Source organism: Cervus elaphus, chromosome 5 (assembly GCF_910594005.1).
Source record: "Cervus elaphus chromosome 5, mCerEla1.1, whole genome shotgun sequence".
Classification (NCBI taxonomy): Eukaryota; Metazoa; Chordata; class Mammalia; order Artiodactyla; family Cervidae; genus Cervus; species Cervus elaphus.
In genome coordinates, this window is record NC_057819.1 from 125,534,091 (window position 1) to 125,555,875 (window position 21,785).

The following is a 21,785-nucleotide window of genomic DNA, read 5'->3' on the forward strand; positions in this document are numbered from 1 at the left end:
ACTCCCTCGCCCGCAGAGCATGACGGATGGCCAGTGAGTCACGTCATCTGTCTGGCTCCAAAGACAGAAGCAAAACAAAGCTCCGCCACCCAAGTCTCCTAAACCCATGACAAGGCCACCAGAGGCGCGCCCTCACTGCCCCCCGGCCCGGGAGGCTGCAGAGCCCAGGCCGTACCTTCGCAAGGACGCACTGTTCCCTCTAGAGGCGCGCCCTCCTTGTCCTCACGGCCCCCGGCTTAGAGGCTGAAGAGCCCGGGCCCTACACCTTTGCAAGGACGCACTGTCCCCTCTAGAGGCGTGCCCTCCTTGCCCACACCACCCCCGGCTCAGAGGCTGCAGAGCCCGGGCCCAACACCTTTGCAAGGACGCACTGTCCCCTCTAGAGGCGCGCCCTCCTTGCCCACACCACCCCCGGCTCAGAGGCTGCAGAGCCCGGGCCCTACACCTTTGCAAGGACGCACCGCCCCCTCTAGAGGTGTGCCCTCTTTGCCCACACCGCCCCCGGCTCAGAGGCTGCAGAGCCCGGGCCCTACCTTTGTAAGGATGCACCATCCCCTCGACCACCTGCACCGTGTCATCCCCCTGCAGCTGCAGGGACACGTCCCCTACCGCGTCCACCAGCTCCGTGAAGAAGTCGGCGATCTCGGGACAGTCCTGCAAGAACACGTAGCGGTCCTGCCGGTTGGTGAAGTAGGAGTCACTCAGGTTTGCACTACAGGGAGGAAAGTGGCAGGTGAGGACTCAGGCGAGAGGGCGTGACAGCAGGTCCTGGGGAGCCCGTCTCAGGGTTACCAGCAGGAGCAGGGGAGCGCCCAACCCGGGTTAGGACATAGCAGCAGCCAATCCACAAATAGCTAGCGAGCCGGGCCCCCTCACGAGAGGCGGGCCAGAGCGACACCAAGGTTGACACCGTGGAGTGACCGCAAGGCCCGCCCCTCACCGAGCTGACCATCAAGAGGAGACGTGGACATTTACAGAGGCAAGGACCACTCAGGCTCATCTGCAGGGTCCCCCATAGGGCATGGCTTCCCACCCGGCCCTGCCCAAGTTACTCATCCTCGGGTTTCTCCTGTATCAACACAGAGTGAGGGAAAGACCTCGTGGGGTGACAGTGAGAACTAGATAAGACGGCATTCAAAGGGGTCTCACAGGAGCGAGCACGCAGTGAGGCCTCAGGGAACCACTGCCAGCGTGCAGCCGCCCTTCGTGGCTTCTGTGGCAGTTTGGGCCCCGGGAAGATGCCGAGAGCCAGGCAACCAAACTGAACATGCGCTGGCAGGGCCTTGGGGGACGGACTCTCCCTCTGCGCTCCGCTGGCTCCCGCCCGGGGGAGAAAACCAACTCACCCGCTGAGGATGATGTTGTTGTCGAAGAGGTACACCTTGATGTGCTGCAGGCCAATGGTCTCATTGAAGCGCTCAGGGATGAGGAGCCGCAGAAGCCCACGCAGGTTAGGCGTGTGGAAAAGCGAGACGCGGACCTGTTCTGGAAACCTCTGCAGGAGCGGGAGCAGCATCGTGCGCGAGTTCTTCCTTCCTGAAGACGTGGACGAGCAGGAGAGAAGGGACGGGAGAGTCGCGCCCGGAGAGCGGGCAGCACTGCCTCCCGAGGGCCTGGGGTCAGGCCGCCAGGGGTGGAGCATTTCCAGCCAGAGGGGCCCCCAGGGCAGCTTCCACCTGGACACCCACCGCCTCCAGGGGCACGACGAGCAGTCTGGGTAACAGACATCTGCTCTTCCAGCCACCGGCCCCGCACTCTGGCACTCTGCTCCGGGTGAAGATGGCTCTGTCCACCCTGGCCTCACCCCAGCTCTAAGGGGGAGGCACCCAGGCCGGGCTGGGCTGGTCAGCGGGCTCGGAAGCCCCAACAGAGCCTGATGCAGGCAATGCAGGAGCTTCAGTCTGACCCAGAGGGAAGCAGGTGCTCCTCTGATGGACAAGACGCAGACTCGGGAGCTGCCAGAGGGCACCACAAGGAGCCAGGCAAGTGAAGCCAGCCCAAGGTCCAAGCCCCAATCAAGACCCGCACAAACCAGGTCAGATGTGTGGGAGTCAAAACAAATCTCTTTTCATGTATTTTTTTAAACAAAAGTGTCAATATTTCTAAAGGGAAAAAAATTCCCTTTTTCTCAGTCATTTTCACTTAGACTTGAGGTCACTAAGCCATAAAAGGAATCCTGACAGACAGGCCATCCTGGCCCATCCTAGCCTGACTTCAGATAACCCTGCTCCTGGCTGAGCCTGGAGTGGAGGCTCACTCCTCAAACAGGCTCTGGACAAGGAAGAACCTGGCGACCAGGCAGCGCGTCAGACCTACCTCTCGAGCCCCTCGTGAAGTCTAAGAGGATGGACACCCTGAGGTCGGAAGGAAACTTCGCCTGGAGTGACTTTTCTAGAGTGCTTTCTAGGCAATCCACCTGCCAAGAAAAGAGCCGCGAGAAGAGAAGGGAAAGCTCTGAAAAAATGGGTATGTGTTAAAGAAATGAATCAACCTGTCAGCTAACACCCCCACAGTCCTCTATGAACACTCGTGCACACACGCTCACGCACACACCATCCACACTTGCCCAGAAGCCAACACTGTGAAACCTCTTCCCGAGGCCGCCGCCCCGGGCACAGTTAATTGGAGGACACAGTGTCTACAGCCCAGGCCAAGTAAGAAGAGCGCTCTGCGGGTCAGGGGCACGGTGCCCGAGGGTGTGAGCCTCACTGCTCCTGAGAACACTTGCTAAGACACGAGCTCCCACACACGTTCCAACAGATCATCCTCACAGGCACACAACAAACAGTGCCCCACACATGGAGAACACTCGGTAAATATTTGCTGAACGAATGAATCCAAGACACAACCTGCCCACTGGCCACTCTCCATGGGCTGGACGTGGTATTCTTTCCCCGGGAGGACAAACAGGCTTCTCAGGCTGCCAGCTAACAGTACGTCCCGAAAGCGGGGCGGCCCCTTCCTCAGACAGGAGGGAGGGGACGGGGCTCTCCTGCCCCCCACCCTTCCCCTCGCCCTATAACCACAACCCCGTCCTAGGGGTTTCTGAACGAGGACAAACCAAGAAACAACACTTGCTATGGGCAAGGGGCCCATCTTCTCCCTCAGAGTAGAAAACCACCTGGGAACTCAGACAACACAATGACCTCGTTCACACTCACTTTGGCTCAACCTGCAGACTCTGCGCTGGGCTGGTCCTGCAGGAGCACCCCTGCACAACAGGTGACGCGTGCCCCTTCCCAGCCCTGCCTGTCTCACTGGAGGGGACGAGCAAGGCATGACAGCAAGTCAGGTGGGGACCCGGCACCCACCGCAAACCCTGGCGAAAGCAGGGGCCAGCCCAGCCTGCATGCTGGCTCCTCCGTCTAACACAGGCTCAGAAAGCCTCCCTGTGAAGGACCAGATAGTAAATATCTGGAGCTTTGCAGGCCAGATGGTCTCTGTCACAGTTACTCAGTTCTGCCACCACAGCAAGAACACAGACACATACAAGAGGGATGGAATAGGGAGGGAGGTGGGAGGGGGGATCAGGATGGGGAACACATGTAAATCCATGGCTGATTCATGTATGGCAAAAACCACTACAATATTGTAAAGTAATTAGCCTCCAACTAATAAAAAATAAATGGGAAAAAAAAACGAGAATGGCGGAGAGCAGTACGCGTGCGAGCTCGGTCGTGTCTGACTCTGCGAGTAAGACTGCCTAGGCTCCAATAAAGCTTTATGTATGGACACAGAAATTTGAATTTCACATGCTTTTCGTGTGGCACAATTACTACTCCTCTTTTGACTTTTTGCCCTACACTGAAAATGTGAAAATCAGCTTTAGCCCACAGGCCACAAACAGGTGGTGGCCAGATCTGGCTTGCAGGTCGCAGTTCTCGGAGCCCCGGCCTGGCAGAGCAACAGGCTGGGGCCCCTGTACAGGCCAAGGAGGACACGGGTCAGTGAGGCCAGAAGGCCCAGGATCACATCTCCCCACAAGCCCAGAATCTGGGGACACAAGAAGAAGAGCTGGCCTGCAACAGAAGCCAAGAGGGTGGCTCTACCCCAACTCCACGGTGCCACACGGCCCAAGGTTTCAGGGTGACCCACTGCTGCCTCTAGGACTCCCCCAAACCTTACCAGCTCCTGTTCCAGAGGACCTATCCCCAGGTAGAGGGATGCCATCACGACCCGCCTCTTGGCTACTTTTATCTGCCCCTGAAGAGAAGAAACAATTTAAAATTCAGTCATTTGTTATGATTTTTTAAAAAGAAACATTTACTTTTATTTATTTGGCTGCACCAGGTCTTCAGCAGTGGCGCGTGGGATCTTTTAATTGCTCCATGCAGGATCTAATTCTCTGACCAGAGATCGAACCTGCGCCCCCTGCATAGGGTGTGCGGAGGTCTCAGGACCACCAGGAAGTCCCTCACAGCCATCATTTTCATATTCAATAAGATATAGTCCTTTGATGCTGGAAGGAAATAACACTCCAAGCTGAACTACCCTGTATCTTCACCAACTAATATTTAAAGCAAGACCCAAATGTGTGTGGTAATCTCACAAATAAGGACCTACAACTCTAATTTAAAATACGCAGCCTGAAAGTAAGGCATGAGCTAGCCATGCTACCAGACACAGCGCAGCCTTGAGAAGGAGGGAGGCCCATGCACATAGCCTGCAGGAAGGCCCACAGTGCACTGCAGAGACAGAAGTACATCACTGAACAGAACACAAAGCGTTCACCTGTCACCACCCCCACGCACAGTGTGTGTGTCTGTGTGTGTGTCCGAGAGGCAGAAGCAGAGGAGGGAGTACGGGTGCAAACTTGCACTCCACCCCCATCTGCACTAAGGTTTTATAACGAGCACGTAATACTTCTGAAATGCAGACAGACAGGTACCTAGCTAGACACACCAACAGAACACACAACATCCAGAGATGACGCTGCAGTTCACACAGCCATATCCTCTCCTGAGACCCGCTCCAGTCACAGGAGGACACCAGACCCCTCTCAGGAGCTGAGTGGCCAGGCCCTAGAGGAGGTCAGAGGCAGGAAGAAGGACAAGCTGGTGAGGGCACCCAGAGAGGCAGGACGCACACTCCAGCTTGCTTTCCCACGTGGCCCCCGCGGCCTGCACTGTCAACAGCGGAAGAGGGGTGTCCTGATGAGATAACACACCAGCACAACACTAGGAAAGGCTCATATGCAAGGAACAAACAAAGAACTTCCTATGTTTGCTGTTTCCTTCATCTTGTTATTTACTAGACGGTTGCTTGTGGGGAAAGTGAGTATGAAGACTGGAAAGAGGAAAACAACAAGTAAGGAAAAAGGTGATTTAGTTCAGGCAGCCAAAGACAAAAGACAACGCAACCGTCTGCTGTGACGCTGGGTCCTCTGGTGACAAGCTCGGCCGTAACAAAGGCCTGGACCCAGGCAGGCACCACTCCGCACTCTCCTCTCAGGGAACGTGGGCCACTCTGTCCTGGGAAGAAACACAACTGCTCTGCATGGAATGGGCCAGGGAACCTGCCCACGACTCAGTGCAGGAGGCAGGAAATGGTGGCCTCGGCTTCCTCCTGGCCCGAGCCCTCCCACCCAGCCGGGACTCGGCAGCCCCACCCACCCCGGGCAGATGAGAGCACGGCCCATCTCCAAGCCAGGAGACCCCCACGGACAGTCTGTTGTTTCGCAGGAGTTGACTGGGACACCGAGACCAGCCTCCTTTGGAAAACCTGGTTCTTCAAGCCAAGCAGAGGACCAAGTAGGAGCAGAGAGTAAACAGTTTCAGCATCAGTTCTACACAAACAAGGATACACAGGAGAGTCGAGCAGAGCCGGGGCGGTGGGGGGGGAGTGCGTGCACATGCACGCACACACACCATAATGGAATAGGCTAGGAGGAAATTAAGTGGGGATCTACAAAACAACAGGGCACAGGAGAAAAAATACGCAAGCATTCAAATGAACTCGAGTTTGTTGTGCAGAAAAAGGAAAGTCTACTTGTACCTCCTGTTATCTCCCATCACTCCTCCTGACCGCACCATACCTTAACTCTAACATCATTGTTCATACACTCAGAGTTCACGTGAATAAAAGTTAATGAGCGCTGAATTACTTCATTCCAATTAGCAGCTTAACCACAAACAACTAGATGTGACGTGAACACCTGAGTAATGTACTAAAGCCTGAACCCCCTAAATGCAAAGATGAGTGTATCTACCAAGAGACGGAAGGCACAGACTTTAGGCAGAATTGCCAGAAAGAACCAGAACCCTGAGACCTAAAACCAGACGCCCAGATGTCTCGATTCTCTGCAAATGCTCTCCACTGAACGAGAGGCTTCCAGCCACTTCCTACGTATCAAATCCCACCCGGCAGATCATTTGGGTCTCCATTTCTTGTCCACCATTGGATGGAGCAACTGGGTTCTGGAGATGCTGCCAGGGACCCCTAGGGGTCTGCCCTGCCATGACCAGAATGAGGTTCGTTCCCCGCGCCCTGGACACATGCAGCGCGGACAGCCTCAGCGGGAACCTGCCCATGTGGTCCCCAAGCTCTCACTAACCTCCCAGCTAGCCTCCATCGCCAACGGAACAGAGAGAACCCACCCGTCCACAAGAACCGACACCTGGGACCCACCCCTCACGGCCCCCGCGCTCTGAGCTGTTCCATCTGAGACCTCCGCCATGCAGGGAGCCTCTGGTCATGGTGTGACTCAGCCAGGTGTGAGCCTGACTCCTGACAGGCAGAGCTGAGCAGCCATCCAAAGCTTCTATGATGGGTGTTTCGGCTCAGGGCTCACCCAACCTCTAACCCCACACTTGAACCTCTCTCCCTTAGACACGACTTACCTTCATGAGCTCAAAAAACTCTGCTGGGGAAGAAAGCACCCTGACGTGAGAGCTGGAGACGCCAAACTCTGGAACCAGGTTTCTGATCCACTGGAAGCGATGCACGCCCTCTGCACACAGGCAGCAGGGAGGCGAGGTGACCACGGGGACCGCGGGGGACAGCAGAGGAGCCAACAGCAGCCATGGTGACCTGGAAGAGACACACACAGTCCGTCACACGTCTCAAAGACTTCCTCACAAGTCTCTCTCAGCTCCTACAGGCAAATAAGGAAGGAAAAAAAAAATTTTTTTTTTGAGAACTTCAGATCTCCTAGACCATTTTAAGCGAGCCCCAGTCAAACCCTGCAAGAGTTTTTCTTCAACCTCGACAAGTCAAGCAACTTAAGAGTGCCAACAGATAAACCCCAAACTTTACGCTGATTGCAAACAACTAAAAATTTAGAGCAGCAACAAGTAAACTCAGAAGGCCATCACCTGGTTAATACTCCCAAACAAAAACTCACCTGCAGAAAGCTGCCACAGGCCACCCAGAGCAAGGGCAGGTCTGGTCTCAGTCTGGTGACTGCAACCCAGACCCCTGGTTCTCTGATGAGATAAATGGCCTTTTATTCAGGGAAGGAACCAGAAAAAAAAAAATTAAGTTTTCTCTTTAATACTCAGCTTCCCAGATGGCACTAGTGGTAAAGAACCTGCCTGCCAATGCAGGGAATGTTTAAGAGATGTGGCTTTGATCCCTTGCTCAGAAAGATCCCCTGGAGAAGGAACTGGCAACCCACTCCAGTATTCTTGCCTGGGCAATCCCATGGACTGAGGAGCCTGGCGGGCTACAGTCCAGGGGGTCACAGAGAGTCAGACAGGACTGAGGCGACTGCGCACAGCACACACAGAAAGAAAAGGCGGAAGAGGCTGGGGAGGTGAGCATCGCAAGACGGGCCGGCGGTGACAACAACTGCGCCTTCACCACTGGACCCAGCCTCCTCGGGGGGTCACACCCCATCTCTGGCGGGCTCCCCGCCACTGAGGCCAAGCCCGCAGTGAATGGCCCCCTGTCCGCTGAGCCTCACCCCTGTCCAGCTTCCAGCAAAGAGTAGCAGGAAAATCCTCTTCAGCCTGTGACCTTCACCACGGCCTCATGAGGGACTCTAGGGAGAGGATGCTGAACACCCCGAGGCCTGCAGGGCCACAAATTCCAGGAAGATGATTTCATTCACTCGTCTCCTGATAAAACACTGAATCTTCCCAGGGTTCATGAATGTCCCTCCACACACGCCAGATGGCCGGCAGCTGGGCTTCCCAGAAAGCCCACCGGCGGTCACGGCGACTCACTGCCAAGAAAACTTTAGTCAACGGGTGGAAGGCACCGGCTCTGGACCCTGGGAAGCCAGGGTTCGCCACAGGCCTCCGAGCAGAGGTCCCTTCCCACCACCTCTGAGGAGGTGGGGACCACACTCCCAGCCATCACTTGCTACATTTCTCCTCTGGCTTCCCTGTAAAGAGCAGCAAATGAAAGGCCTGGACGTGCAAACGAGGGGCTGCAGCCTCGATTTCCCAAAACGGAGGCCGTGCTTCTGCTGCGCTCCAGGCCACCTTCCGGAGGGGGGACGGACAGCCTTTGGTCCAGCGGAAAACCACGAGAACAGGAAGGTGCTCAACACTCAACGTGAAGCCCCAAAGGGGGCCTGAAGGGGCTAACATGTGCTAAGTCGCTTCAGTCGCGTCCGCCTCTTTGAGACCCTATGGACTGTAGCCCGCCAGGCTCCTCTGTCTCTGGGATTCTCCAGCCAAGGATACTGGAGTGGGTTGCCATGCCTTCTTCCAGGGAATCTTCCCCAACCAGGGATCAAACCCAGGTCTCTTATGTCTCCTGCATTGGCATGTGAGTTCTTTACCCCTGGTGCCACCTGGGAAGCCCCAGAAGTTTAATACTCAGTAATTAAATAGTCTGCTTGAGGTGGAAAACTCCTCAGCACCATAAGATCAACTCATCTCCCAGCCTCAGAGCACTTGTATTGCTCAGACCAGATAAAACAGGTCCAGGGCGACACCTGCTCCCCAGGCCACGCAGTCAGTCCCCCAAGCTCTTCAGATGAGCCAACAGACTCAGAGCCACTCCCAAAAAGCAAGATGAGCAAACACCTCTTTGCCACACAGCAACCCAGGAGAAGGCAAGTGCCAACTTGGGCCTCAATCCAAGTGGTCACGTGAGCACTGATGCTGTTCGGGGGAGGCACGGCCAGCCCAGGGCCCCGCCGCCCACAGGCCTGGTGGCCTCACCAGCTTACACACCTGAAATCATCTAAGAACACAAAGGAAACCGCTAAGACTGATTCAGGAAAAGTCAAAATACACAAACGGCGCATGTGCTTCAAGTGATCACACAGGGGAGCTGCTGATGCCTGAGCCGCTGGGGAAGCCTCACAACCACCCTCCCTAGAAAGGGGCTTTGATCGCCTGGTGGGATTCAGACAGGAAGTGCAGCGGGGGGCGGGGGGTTCCCAAGCCAGGACAGGTGTGTGCGTGGGAAAGAGGCAGGACTGCCGAAACCCACCGGCGCCAGAAAAACCCAGGAGGGGCTCAACAGGCAGTCCAGAGAAGACACACGGTGAGCGCAGGGGGGTTGGCGCCCTGCCACCTGCGAGAGAGGCTCAGCGGACCAGCGCGCCCGGGGCCACCGTGGGCAGGTTTCGGGCCTGCCGGGCAGCTCTCCCGGGAAGCTTCCATCGGGGCTGGGTTCCAAGATCTACTGAGGGCTTTTTTACCTTGTTTCCTGTTTAACCTGTGTACTGACAGGTTTATTTTTGTTAGAGAGGAGAAGGAACTGAAAGCCAGTTAGGTTTCAGGGACTCGTGGTTGGAGGAGACCCAACCCTTGAGAGGTAGCTTTACATTCCAAAGAGGAAGGTGCTTGGAAAAGGAGCACAGAGTTTAATAAAGGCCCCACAAGGTCAGCACAGGCCGGGGAGAGGGACCACACCCAAGCCCGAGACCCTCAAAATCTAACTGCAGCCCCAACGGGGCAGAAGCAGCCAGCCCTCAGAGCGGGGGAGACTGCGCGGGGGCCCACATTCTCTGATCATCTCAGCCAGATCCCCATGGGGGTGAGTTCTCGCTTTCCACGAGGGACTCCTGGGAATCTTCTCAGAAAAGGTCTCCCCCTGTGCCAGCCACAGCCCCTGCTGCATGGTAATCCCAGCCTCCAGGGGCCCACCACCAGCACAAGCAACTCCCCCCACCCCAGGCAGCTGTCCCAGGTCAAAACCCTAACCCCTGAGAGAGGCGGCAGGGAGCTGTGGTTACCCTACAAAGAAAGCAGAGCTGTCACACTCACCATTTAGAGAACTAGACCTTCACACACACAATTTCCACATCAAGCCTTGCGCTCCCCTGAATCATCTTTCTAGATACCATCGAGCTCCCATTTCCAGTTACAGGGAGGAGGAAGTGGCAGGGCTGGGGAGCCAGATAAGGCCCTGCCTCCCTCTCCCACCCTGACTCCAGGTTGCAGGGGGGTTTAGAGGACAGGGCTCGGGCCAGAGCAAGGGTGCGCCCTGGAACTCAAACTCAGGCAAGCTTAACGGCTTCGCTACAGCCCTCAGCTGCAAACAATGCGAAACAATCCTCAGCTCACAATTCTGAAGGAGGGGTGGGAGAGCAGCCTCTCCACAGGCAGCTCCGGCCACCACCCACACGACACCTGGCTCAGGGAGAGGGCCAGCCTCGTGACGGAGGACTTCCTGTGGACTCTGCAGCTGGGGAGTGCGCTGGGCCTAAGCTGAGGACCCTGACCTGGGGCCACTCCCTCCACCCAGAGAGGGGCCTCGGGGCATGGGGTGAGAGGATGGGGGGGGCGACTAGGCAGGCACAGTGAGTATGAGGCGGGGCAGCGGGGAAGAGAGGGAGGCTTCTTCCCAGCCTCTCCAAGAGGAATCCACACCTGGCCCGCCGTGGCCAGGAACCGTGTGCCGTGACGCTCGTGTCCACGGACTGGCCCGCCATTAGAGCAAGGGCGGCAGAACCCTGCCCGGCCGTCCTACACAGGAGACTCATGAGAGGTACCGGACGGCAGTAGGACCGGGGCTCAGAGGAGCCAGCAGAACTGAGAGAGAGGGGGCAGAAGAGCTACAGAGACGCCATCGACACCCCCTTTGTGCAAAGGAAGCCCAGGGAAACGGGAGAAGGCATTTCTCCTGTGTGGGAGGACCGGAGTTCTCCATTCCACCAAACATTCTGAAACTCCACATGCTCCGGGGGGGAGAATCGCCACACAGGCTGCCTTCCCCCTGCGCCGGGATACAAGACAGTGCGCCTGGAGGTCCGACCGAGCCCTCCCGGGGGCAGCAGCGGTGCCAAGGAAAGCTGACATCCGAGAATCCCGCCTGGGTCTGCAGTTCACCTCCGCCAGGCTGCCCGCGGCTCTCACGGCCTCAGAGGACACAGGGGCTCCCCGGGGAGGCAGAACAGTGCCACCCGCTACCTGTGGACTCGAGGAAGCAGGCCAGCCTCCTAGGGTCTCTGCAAAACAGGGACTGTGGGGCTCTGAAGGAAAAAAAGGGGGCTACCAGAGGACTGTCTCCTACACCAACCACAATTCCACCACGGGCAGCAGAGGAGCTCTGTCCCCCGTACCACGCAAGGGCATTACCTAAGTGTCCCGCACTCAGGGTCGTGGTCTGAATGTCCACAAACTCTCCAGGAACTGTACGAGAAGATTCGTGGTACACATGCTGTGGCTTGGGTCCCACCCAAATCGGGATGAAACGACAAGAAAAAGAAAGAAGCTTTTAAAAGAAACAGAACTCTGAAAAAAAAAAAAAAGAAAAGAAACAGAACTGTGGATTGCCATTATTTTCAGAAACTGCTTTTTAAGAAACCCCCACCCCACCCCCGTCACACACACTTAAACGTAAAGAGGTGAAGTGATGAGAAAAGAGCAACAGTCATAACACTTCCTGAGAAAGGCTCGAGAAACTACACGAGAAACTACACGAAGGGACCAGACTTCCTGCAGCCCGGGCAGCAGGCAGCCCTTCCTGACTAACGCAAGCCCTAACCCCAAGTAAGGGAAATGAGTGTGAATTCCCGTAGGTCACTTCAGAAGACCAACAGCCGCTGCACTCCTACAAGAAGTGCGGCACCGGGCCGGGGGGCTGCCAGCATGAGGTTACACCCGGCCCCAGCGACCCTCTTCTTGGCTTTTCAGAACTCGATTAAATCGAGGGGCCAGAGACCTACTGCAGACTTCTGACCCTGACACTCCTCGGGAGCCACGGCTCCCAGCAGCCTCTGCCGAGAACCACTCACACGTGCTACTAATCCAGCCTGACTTCCCTCAAGCGGCTTGACTTCCCGGCAGCTTTGAAAACAACTCGTTTACATTACTCAGATCACTTGTTTACCACGGGATTATCTATCAGAACGCTTTAATCCCGGGCTAGTTTCTGTCCATCCTCAAGTACACAGCTGGCTGACCAGCCTAATTCATCACCAGCAGCAATGTGCTCAGAGGGTACTCAGGTTAATAGGACCTTAATTAAAGCTACCATTTAAAGGTCAGTCGGCTGCAAATCTTAATTTAGTTCACTACAAGATCTAATTTGAATTATTTGGGGAAATCATGCTTCCATTCTAAATGCCCTCCCCCACCTCCCCACCCATTCTATTGCTATAATAAATAACCAACAGATGGCTGTACTGAACTCTAATGAGTAAGGGGGAACTGGGAAAATTCAGAGAAAAAGTAATTTCTGGAAATCTGGTGGTCCCTCAGAGTGTAAACCACTAAGAAATTGAACAAGAGTAGGTTGAGCTGGCATTACAAGGTAAAAAAAAAAAAAAAGCAATAAAAAGAACAGTTTGCTGGTGACACTCCCCTCTGACAACTCAGGAAAGTCAGGACACCCCACCCCCACAACACCTCCACTGCCCCCCACACATGCAGGCATACAGACACCTAGAAGAAAGAAAACAGACCTTGGGTTTCAAAAATAAAGACTTTTCTGCACATAGCTCAAACTGAAAATAGCTTTTAAAAAAGAAAAAGGAGACCACAGAGAAAATATCTCCTTGTACGGCAGGCAAGCTCGATTAGGAGCTAAGGCCCTCCTGACACAGCTCCCACCAGGTCTCATCTGTTCCAAATAACGAGCCGGTTCTGACTAGTCCGAGGACGCCAAGAAACTTCCCAAAGTTTGTCTCCCTCTCAGGGCAACGGACCTGCCAGTCACCTGAACAGGGAGTGCCTCCGCTTGGACCCACCTTGGATGCTAACTGACATGCCCTGAACTCACCCTGTCAGCATCCCCCCGACCTGGCCCTCTTTAACACTCCCCCGGTCGGTGAAGTGTGCCACCGCTCCTGTGGCTGCCCCAGCCAAAAACATGACCTACCTCCTCAGCAACCCTCCCCACGCAACCCGCACCACGGCTGACTCCAATCCAACCCCCTCACCTCTCCCCGCAAGCAAGCCCCACCCCCTCGGGCCGAGACGAGTTAGCCAGAGAAACTGCACGGGGTCTCTCAGAGTCAGCGTCCCCAGGGCTTGGCCCAGCTCCCCTCTCTCCCTCCCAACCCTCCTCCGTACCCAGCTGGCTCCTGAAAACAGTCTGAAGACCTGTGGGACCTCAGCGCTGCCTTCCACTGCTGTCCCCATCGACCTAGGAGCACATCACTCACTATCCTCCAGTGAACACTGGCTCCCCACTTCCCCATCCAGCCCACTACGACACGCCTCAAAGACACAGCTCCAAGACCACCACCACCCGGAAGCCTCTGTGACTTCCAAGTATGCTGCAGTGCTGCCGTGACCTTCCCTACCTTCCTTTACTATTATTATTGTCTGTTTATGGGTCTGAGCACCATGAAGGTGGCGCTCTGTATTTCTGTTTCCTTGGGGCCTAACACAGGCACAGCAGTGCCCTACACATGCAGGTTGAGTGAGTGAATCCAGCTGTCCATGATGAGTCAGATGCCCGCTCAAGAGAAAAACAACAGTATTTCCAGATCACTAATTAGAAGTAATTTTAAGTAGTGTTCTCTGTCACTATGGCTGTCTCTTTAAAAGGAAACTGCAGTAAAGAACTGTTCCCTCTCACCACTCCCCTTGCTAGCCACAAGGAATCACCAGGCACTCCAACAGTTGAGTCAGACTGGCAAGCTAAAATCTAAAATAATGTTAAGTTCATGACTACACAGAATTATTATCAATGAATCAATGATCAGAGTTACAAGAAACCACATCATTCGGGGAATGAGGAATTGGGAGGTGCAACTGAACAATGGAGAAGAAACGAAAGTCAGCAGCCACTAGAGGTGAGTGGCCATAGAGGCATGAGTAACCCCAAACACCCAAGCCACAGAGAAGCAGAAAAAAAATCTGCAAATCAAGTAAGACAAAGAAAGGGTCAGAAATCCACAGTATTGTAGTAATACCGCTCAAGGTATGCATCCTCCACCCTAGCACGGGCATCAGAAGACAAAAATTCAGGGGAATTGTGTTTCTGTGATTTCACTGGGTTCCTGGTTTAATTGCCGACCCACAGAAACAACTCTCAACTTAATCAATAAGAAATATGGAGCCATAACACCTGCATCCACTGATGCTATTTACAAAAGACCCTAAGAAGTCAATTTCAACTATTGCCACTGCTACACTGCCCCCTTCCCTCCCGCGCGCACACACACACACACACAAAACCACTCAAGAGAAATGTCTATCTTGGAAGAATTTGTGGCTATTGCCTCAACATCTTTTAGTAATCAACTCCAGTGTGAAACAATGATTAATCATGAAGTGTTTTCTTGTACGGTTTAAATATATACAGGGAAATGACAAAATGGCCTAAACATCTTGTCCTTCAGAGCCTTTTTTCAAACTTTAAACCAAATTTCTTAGTGGGTTGAGGTCAGGACATAGAACTCATTTGACTTGACTATCCACTGGTGTGAACAGGTCTTTGTTAAGTACCAATTACAGAAAAGGGAGGCCACCTTTTCTATACACCACTCCCACTAGGTTCACTGATGTGAAATTTAAAGCTATTTTGATCAGTAAGCTTCCAAGAGTTCCAACCTGCGCTGATTCTATCACAAAAACTTCCCCTAAATCAAACTCTAATTTTTTGCTGAAAATCTTCCAATATCACCCAATATGAAACAAGTTCCTTTCCATACCTAGAATCAGCACTGGACTGGACCACAAATCTACCAAATGCCAGAAGGTCAAATTTCACCCAAGTAGCAGATAAAAATCTAAGATAGGCGTAAACTCTAGGAAAGGATGCAGTTCTACGTTTGTTTGTTTGTTTGTTTTCTTAAAAAATAAGTGTAAAGCTCGAGTCTCTTAAAAAAAAAAACTGCACAGATTCTTTTTTTTTTTTTTAATATTAGCAACAGCAGCAGGCCTCTTAGGTCAACATGTTCTTGGTAAATGTTTACTTTGAAAAATCACTGCCTGGGAGAATTGCTTCAAAGCCTCCTTCACCACTTTCATAAGTCACTTCAGTACTTTTCCAGAACACAGGCCCTTTGCAAAGTGTAAAAAGGGTTTCGAGTGGTTCCTCTTCCCTTGCCGGAGTGTTCCTGACTCAGGATTGCTTCACAGCCCTCTGGCAGGATATGAGAAACGCTGCGTGCACAGAATCCCAGCAGGGCTGATTCACTCCCGCCAAGTCACCCCCGCAGCTAGGATTACTTAAGGAAAAGACCCCTCCGGACCCAAGCAGTGTCTCTCGCGAACACTCTCCAACACTCACACCCTGGGGCCCAAAGAAAAGCACGAACTCAGCACCCCACCCCACCCCCCGCCCAGAGTGCACACACAGGAGCCCCTTGGCTCCGGGGTACGCGGACCGGGGTCGGGCTCGCCCATCGCAGCCCCGGGCAGGCCCAGCCGACCTCGCTCGCGGGGCCCCCGTTTCCCGGGAAGGCTGGCGGCAAAGTGGGGCCGGGCGGGCCCGCGCGGGGGACACGGAGGTCTCGCCACCACGCCAGGGGGGCTTGGGGTCCAGGTCGCGGGGGGGAGCGGGCGCGCCTGCAGCCCCGCTGCCCTCTCACCTCCTGCGCCGGCGGTCCGGGTTCCTGCCGAGGCGGTCGGACAGGCGCCCCAGGAGCGCAGCCAGCCCGGGGCGGCCAGGCAGAAGGCCCAGCAGCCGCCTCCAGAACACCGGCCCTGCCGCCGCCGCCGCCGCCGCCATGGAGACTCGCCGCTTCCGCTTCCGCTTCCGGCGCGCGAGAACTTTATTGACACCCGCGCGCGCGGACAGCGGCCGCGCGCGCGAGCCGGGATCGCCGGCGGCCCCGCCCCTCGGCTTCGGTTTCCTGCCAGGTGGGCACAGGTGTGCTGCGAGCTGGAGCCAGGCCGTGGGAGAGCAGAGGGCGGGCCTCAGCATCCCCTGACTCGGCCTCGATACCGGACAGGGGGTGGAGAGTAGTGGGGGGGGGGGGGGGGGCATGACCTGTCCAGGTCCCGTGACCGAGTTCAGGCTGGACTTGAGAGGCCGAGCCCCGCCTCCAAGTGTTGGGTAAGACGTCCAGAAGGTCCTTACCAACAGGTAAGGACCTGTTGACTTACCCCAGCGCACTGAGAACGGAAAAATCCACACCAGACCCAGGCAGGACGATGTTTCACCTGGTCAGCTCCAGGCCTTTAGCTCGAGGACAGAGAGCGGCTCACCCAGTCTAGGTGCAGTGAAGACACCTCTATGAGCCCAAATGCATACACATGGTTATAACCTCCCTCTGGGAACTAGGGCCCCATGGCCAAAGAAGCTGAAGGAGCTCATCCCTATAGCCAAGAACACTTCTTGTCAGTCAGTTCACTCAGTCGTGTCCGACTCTTTGCCACCCCATGGACTGCAGCACGCCAGTCCTGCCTATCCATCACCAGCTCCCGGAGTTTACTCAAATGCATGTCCATCGAGTTGGTGATGCCATGCAACCATCTCATCCTCTGTTGTCCCGTCTCCTCCCACCTTCAATCTTTCCCAGCATCAGGATCTTTTCAAATGAGTCAGCTCTTCGAATCAGGTGGCCAAAGTACTGGAGTTTCAGCTTCAACATCAGTCCTTCCAATGAACATTCAGGACTGATTTCCTTTAGGATGGACTGGTCGGATCTCCTTGCAGTCCAAGGGACTCTCAAGAGTCTTCTCCAACCCCACAGTTCAAAAGCATCAATTCTTCGGTGCTCAGCTTGCCTTATTTTTTGTTTATTTATTTATTTTTCCAGCTTGCTTTATAGTCCAACTCTCACATCCATACATGACTACTCGAAAAACCACAGCCTTGACTAGACAGACCTTTGTTGGCAAAGTAATGTCTCTGCTTTTTAATATGCTGTCTAGGTTGGTCATCACTTTCCTTCCAAGGAGTAAGTGTCTTTTAATTTCATGGCCGCAATCACCATCTGCAGTGATTTTGGAGCCCCCCAAAATAAAGTCAGCCGCTGTTTCCACTGTTTCCCCATCAGTTTTCCATGAAGTGATGGGACCAGATGCCATGATCTTAGTTTTCTGAATGTTGAGTTTTAACCCAACTTTTTCACTCTCCTCTTTCACTTTCATTAAGAGATTCTTTAGTTCTTCTTCACTTTCTGCCATAAGGGTGGTGTCTTCTGCATATCTGAGGTTATTGATATTTCTCCCAGAAATCTTGATTCCAGCTTGTGCTTCCTCCAGCCCAGGGTTTCTCATGATGTACGCTGCATATAAGTTAAATAAACAGGTGACAATATACAGCCTTGACGTACTCCTTTTCCTACTTGGAACCAGTCTGTTGGTCCATGTCCAGTTCTGTTGCTTCCTGACCTGCATACAGATTTCTCAAGAGGCAGGTCAGGTGGTGTGGTATCCCCATCTCTTTCAGAATTTTCCAGTTTGTTATGATCCACACAGTCAAAGGCTTTGGCATAGTCAATAAAGCAAAAATAGATGTTTTTCTGGAAACTCTCTTGCTTTATCGATGATCCAACAGATGTTGGCAATTTGATCTCTGCTTCCTCTGCCTTTTCTAAAACCAACTTGAACATCTGGAAGTTCATGGTTCTCATATTGTTGAAGCCTGGCTTGGAGAATTTTGAGAATTAATTTACTAGCGTGTGAGATGAGTGCAATTATGCGGTAGTTTGAGCATTCTTTGGCATTGCCTTTCTTCAGGATTGGAATGAAAACTGACCTTTTCCAGTCCTGTGGCCACTGCTGAGTTTTCCAAATTTGCTGGCATATTGAGTTCAGCACTTTCACAGCATCATCTTTTAGGATTTGAAATAGCTCAACTGGAATTCCATCACCTCCACTAGCTTTGTTCGTAGTGATGCTTCCTAAGGCCCACTTGACTTGACATTCCAGGATGTCTGGCTCTAGGTGAGTGATCACACCATCGTGATTATCTAGGTCATGAAGATCTTTTTTGTATAGTTCTGTGTATTCTTGCCACCTCTTCTTAATATCTTCTGCTTCTGTTAGGTCCATACCATTTATGTCCTTTATTGAGCCCATCTCTGCATGAAATGTTCCCTTGGTATCTCTAATTTTCTTGAAGAGATCTCTAGTCTTTCCCATTCTATTGTTTTCTTCTATTTCTTTGCATTGATCACTGAGGAAGGCTTTCTTATCTCTCCTTGTTTTTCTTTGGAACTCTGCATTCAGATGGGTATATCTTTCCTTTTCTCCTTTGCTGATTTTAAGATGATAATGGATGGGAATTCCCAGGTGTCACAATGGATAGAAATCCACCTGCCAATATAGGGGACATGGGTTCAATCCCTGGTCCGAGAAGATTCCACATGCCACAGCAGCTTCTAAGCCCACTGGCTGCAACAACTGCAGCCCAACCACCTGGAGCCCGTGCTCCACAAGGAGAAAGCCACTGCAATGAGAAGCTCATGCCCTGCAAGGAAGACACCCACCCACCCCCAGCAGCAACTAGACAAAGCCCATGCAAAGCAAAGCAAAGCAAGAAGACCCAGTGCAGCCAAAATAAATACATAACTTTTAAGGAAAAGTTAAATGATAACTTCATCTATAACAAGTGTTTCCTTGGCAGAACCCACATAGGCTGGGAACTGGAAACTGGAAAAGCTGTAGGGGATGATGATATAGTCCTTATTCCAGGGGAGGTGTTGTGTGGTTAAAAAAATATGGACACATTGGATACAAAATATTCTCTCATACTAAATATGCTCTCATCAAATTATCCTGAAGAAATCAATTACGCATTCTCTACAAAAATGTTCATCTCAACTTTGTCTATATCAAAAACATGAAAGCATTCAACAGTGGGGAAGTTAGTTAAATAATGGTACATCATTATGTTGGAAGACCATGCATTCATTCTAAAAGTATGTTCTAGAAGAACAGTTATAAGGAGTTCCCTGGCAGTCCAGTGGTTAGGACTCTGTGCTTTCACTGCCATGGCTCTGGGGTTCAATCCCTGGTTGGGAATTAAGATCCCACAAGCCACTCCCCCATGCCATTCAATGCAGCAACAACAAAAAGAAGAATGTTAATTAAATGTAAAATCCAAATTTCAAAGAGTAGTATAGAGCGTATGCCATTCTGTTAAAAATTGGGAAAAGAGTGTGTGTACAGATAGACTGAAAGTAAATTACACCAAAATGTTAACATTGGTTATTTGGTGCTACTCAAGATTTTCCAGATTGTTTACAATCAATGAGTATTTCAGGTTTTCATTTTTCCCTTAAGTTTCAGATAGCTTTACAAATACGGGGTGGAATTTGATTCAGCTCTTCCAAGTTAGAAGTGGTGACTCATCAAGTTGCCTAATTTCCAGGAACTCAAATGAAGCCGTTCTTTGCTTGGTTCGACTTTTGCACAGTGCCTGGCAGAGAGTAGTTGCAGAGTCAAGTTGCCGAACGGCCACACCATGATGCTGGGCAATGAGTCCCATGTGGACCACAGCAGCATCCTGACCATCTGGAGAAGAGCTGGCAGTTTCTTTTTACATGTGATGCTTTGCTGAGTGAGGTATTAAGCGAGATAAACAACAATAGTACCACCCCGCTGTGAACTTCTGATCTCCAGTAAACTGTAGCGGCACACAGAGATATCAACAGAACGGTAAGTTAAACTGAGGAGTATTTACATTAAGCATAAACAGCAAGCAATGACCCCAATCCTTTCTGAAGCCACACACGGAGAGCCTCTGGCCTTCGTGGCTACTTTGAAACAGAGCTACAACCAGAATGAGGCAACTATGATTTTGCCCTTCAACACGCACATTGAGAGGTTGCAAAAATTTTAAGTAATGGTTTTAAGGGATTGAGCAATTTTTTACATGGTTACATTTTTCCATGGTGACAGGACAAACACTGCTTCCTCCAAGGGTCTCGTCTGGCCTAGTTAGGGAGAATGCATAGAGGAGATAAGTCACGCTCAGCTAATACAGGTGACCCAAGTCTGCCTGGTAGTGCCCCAAGCTACTTGGAGGACAAGCAGTCTAGGCAGATGCAAGGACAGCTGCAAGTCACACCTTGATGACCTCGGGCAAGAAAGCATCTGTCCTCTGAAAACCCCGAGGTGTCTCGGAAGCCCATCTGCTGAGTCTCCCTCCCTGACCTCCTATGCTCACCCACTGCCTCCTGGTGAGTCTGCTTGCTTCTTCCCAAACAGGAGGTGCCAGGGCAAGAAAGACAGGGTTGATGGACTGATGACCGAGATCGTGTCTTCCCAAACGGAAAAGGAAATCCATTCATGAAAAGGAGAGTTGACGTCAAGGAGTGGTGGGCTGCCGCCCCTGATAGCGGGGCTGCTCTTGCAGGCAGGAAACACCAGGAAATCCTGAGCCAAGGACCCGTGCCTCACTGTCCGTGATTCACTCCCTGAGCCGAAAATCATGCCAGGGTAAGAGGAAGGCCCCTCCCCCAGCCCCAGCTTGCTTGGTGAGCGGGGGTCTCTCCCAAACACAGGGCTGCTGCAAACTCAAGATCCGGCCCAGCTGGCTGGCCAGCCCATCAGTGATGAGAAACTCTCCTAGAGTAGTTTGGCTTGGGGTCTGATTGCCTGTTTCTGAGGAGCACACTCGAGTTTTGTGCAGCGTTGGTGCAAGGATGGCATGAAACCTTGGGACCACTGCCTCCATTCTTCCACCCGGGGACTGCCTGGCCTCACCAGCCTGGCCTTTTTACAACCCTTCAAACTCCCTGGCATATGTTGCTGCCTTAGGATCTGTCCTCCACCTCCCACCCCAGAGCTTGTCCAAAGGTCACTTCCCTTAGAAGTGCCCGGCCGCCCCCACCCCATAACAGGGCTTTTTTTTCTTTCTATTAAGAACTGTTATCTAATCCTATTTATTGGTGGATTGCTGTGTCTTTTGTCTCCCTGCCCCCCCTCCAAATGTGAGCCCTTAAAACCCAGCACTGAGCACCCAGAACAGGACCTAGCATGGGAAGTGGCTTGTTCACTCGGGCTTGACAAATGCACGTAGGGTAAGAGCTGTGAGCCCTGGAGCCTCCGGCTGCAGGAGGAAATGGGGGCGACCGTGGCTTGGCCCCCTGGGATTTTACTGACCTGCTGCCACAGATCACTTTGAAAACCTGGCACCTCAGAGACCCCCTAGGTCTCCCTTCCAGCCACCAGCCCTTCTCTTGCCTTCATTTTCCCTGGGGTATGCTCTCCCCAGGGAGCTGTTACTCTGATCTTTCCCAGACCCTGATATTCTTATTTTTTTAATTATTATATATTTTTGGCTGTGCTGGGTCTTCATTGCTGTGCGTGGACTTTACTTGCGATGCATGGGCTTCTCATTGCAGTGGCTTCTCTTGTTGCAGAGCACAGGCTATAGAGCATGCGGGCTTCAGTAGTTGCAGCTCGTGGAGCCCTTGATACTCTTCCTCCCCAAAGTTACGACCTGACCCCTGTCCTCCCTGGCATGAGACAGGCTTCTGTTCCCCCAGAGCAGGAGTTGCCAAATATTTTCTTAAAGGGCTCAGTGGT

The 21,785-nt window shown here is 52.9% G+C and overlaps 1 protein-coding gene across 5 annotated transcripts in view; it reads right to left on the minus strand.

Annotated features, from left to right (window-relative positions):
• PGS1 (phosphatidylglycerophosphate synthase 1) overlaps positions 1 to 16,065 on the minus strand; it is a 36,781-nt gene extending 20,716 nt beyond the window's left edge. For 3 of the 5 annotated variants that reach the window (XR_006341375.1, XR_006341374.1, XM_043905346.1), the window contains exons 1-6: positions 15,890 to 16,064; positions 6,840 to 7,029; positions 4,126 to 4,203; positions 2,317 to 2,416; positions 1,347 to 1,536; positions 534 to 712 (exon numbers count right to left, since the gene is read on the minus strand). Coding sequence is in view for 2 of the 5 variants with exons in the window: in XM_043905346.1 (XP_043761281.1) it covers positions 534 to 712; positions 1,347 to 1,536; positions 2,317 to 2,416; positions 4,126 to 4,203; positions 6,840 to 7,029; positions 15,890 to 16,029 (877 nt within the window). In the remaining 3 variants the exon portion in view is untranslated. Of the gene's footprint in view, positions 1 to 533; positions 713 to 1,346; positions 1,537 to 2,316; positions 2,417 to 4,125; positions 4,204 to 6,839; positions 7,030 to 15,889 lie in introns of all 5 variants that reach the window. The other 2 variants (XR_006341376.1, XM_043905348.1) reach the window with 1 other exon arrangement.
• Positions 16,066 to 21,785: the final 5,720 nt, after the last annotated feature.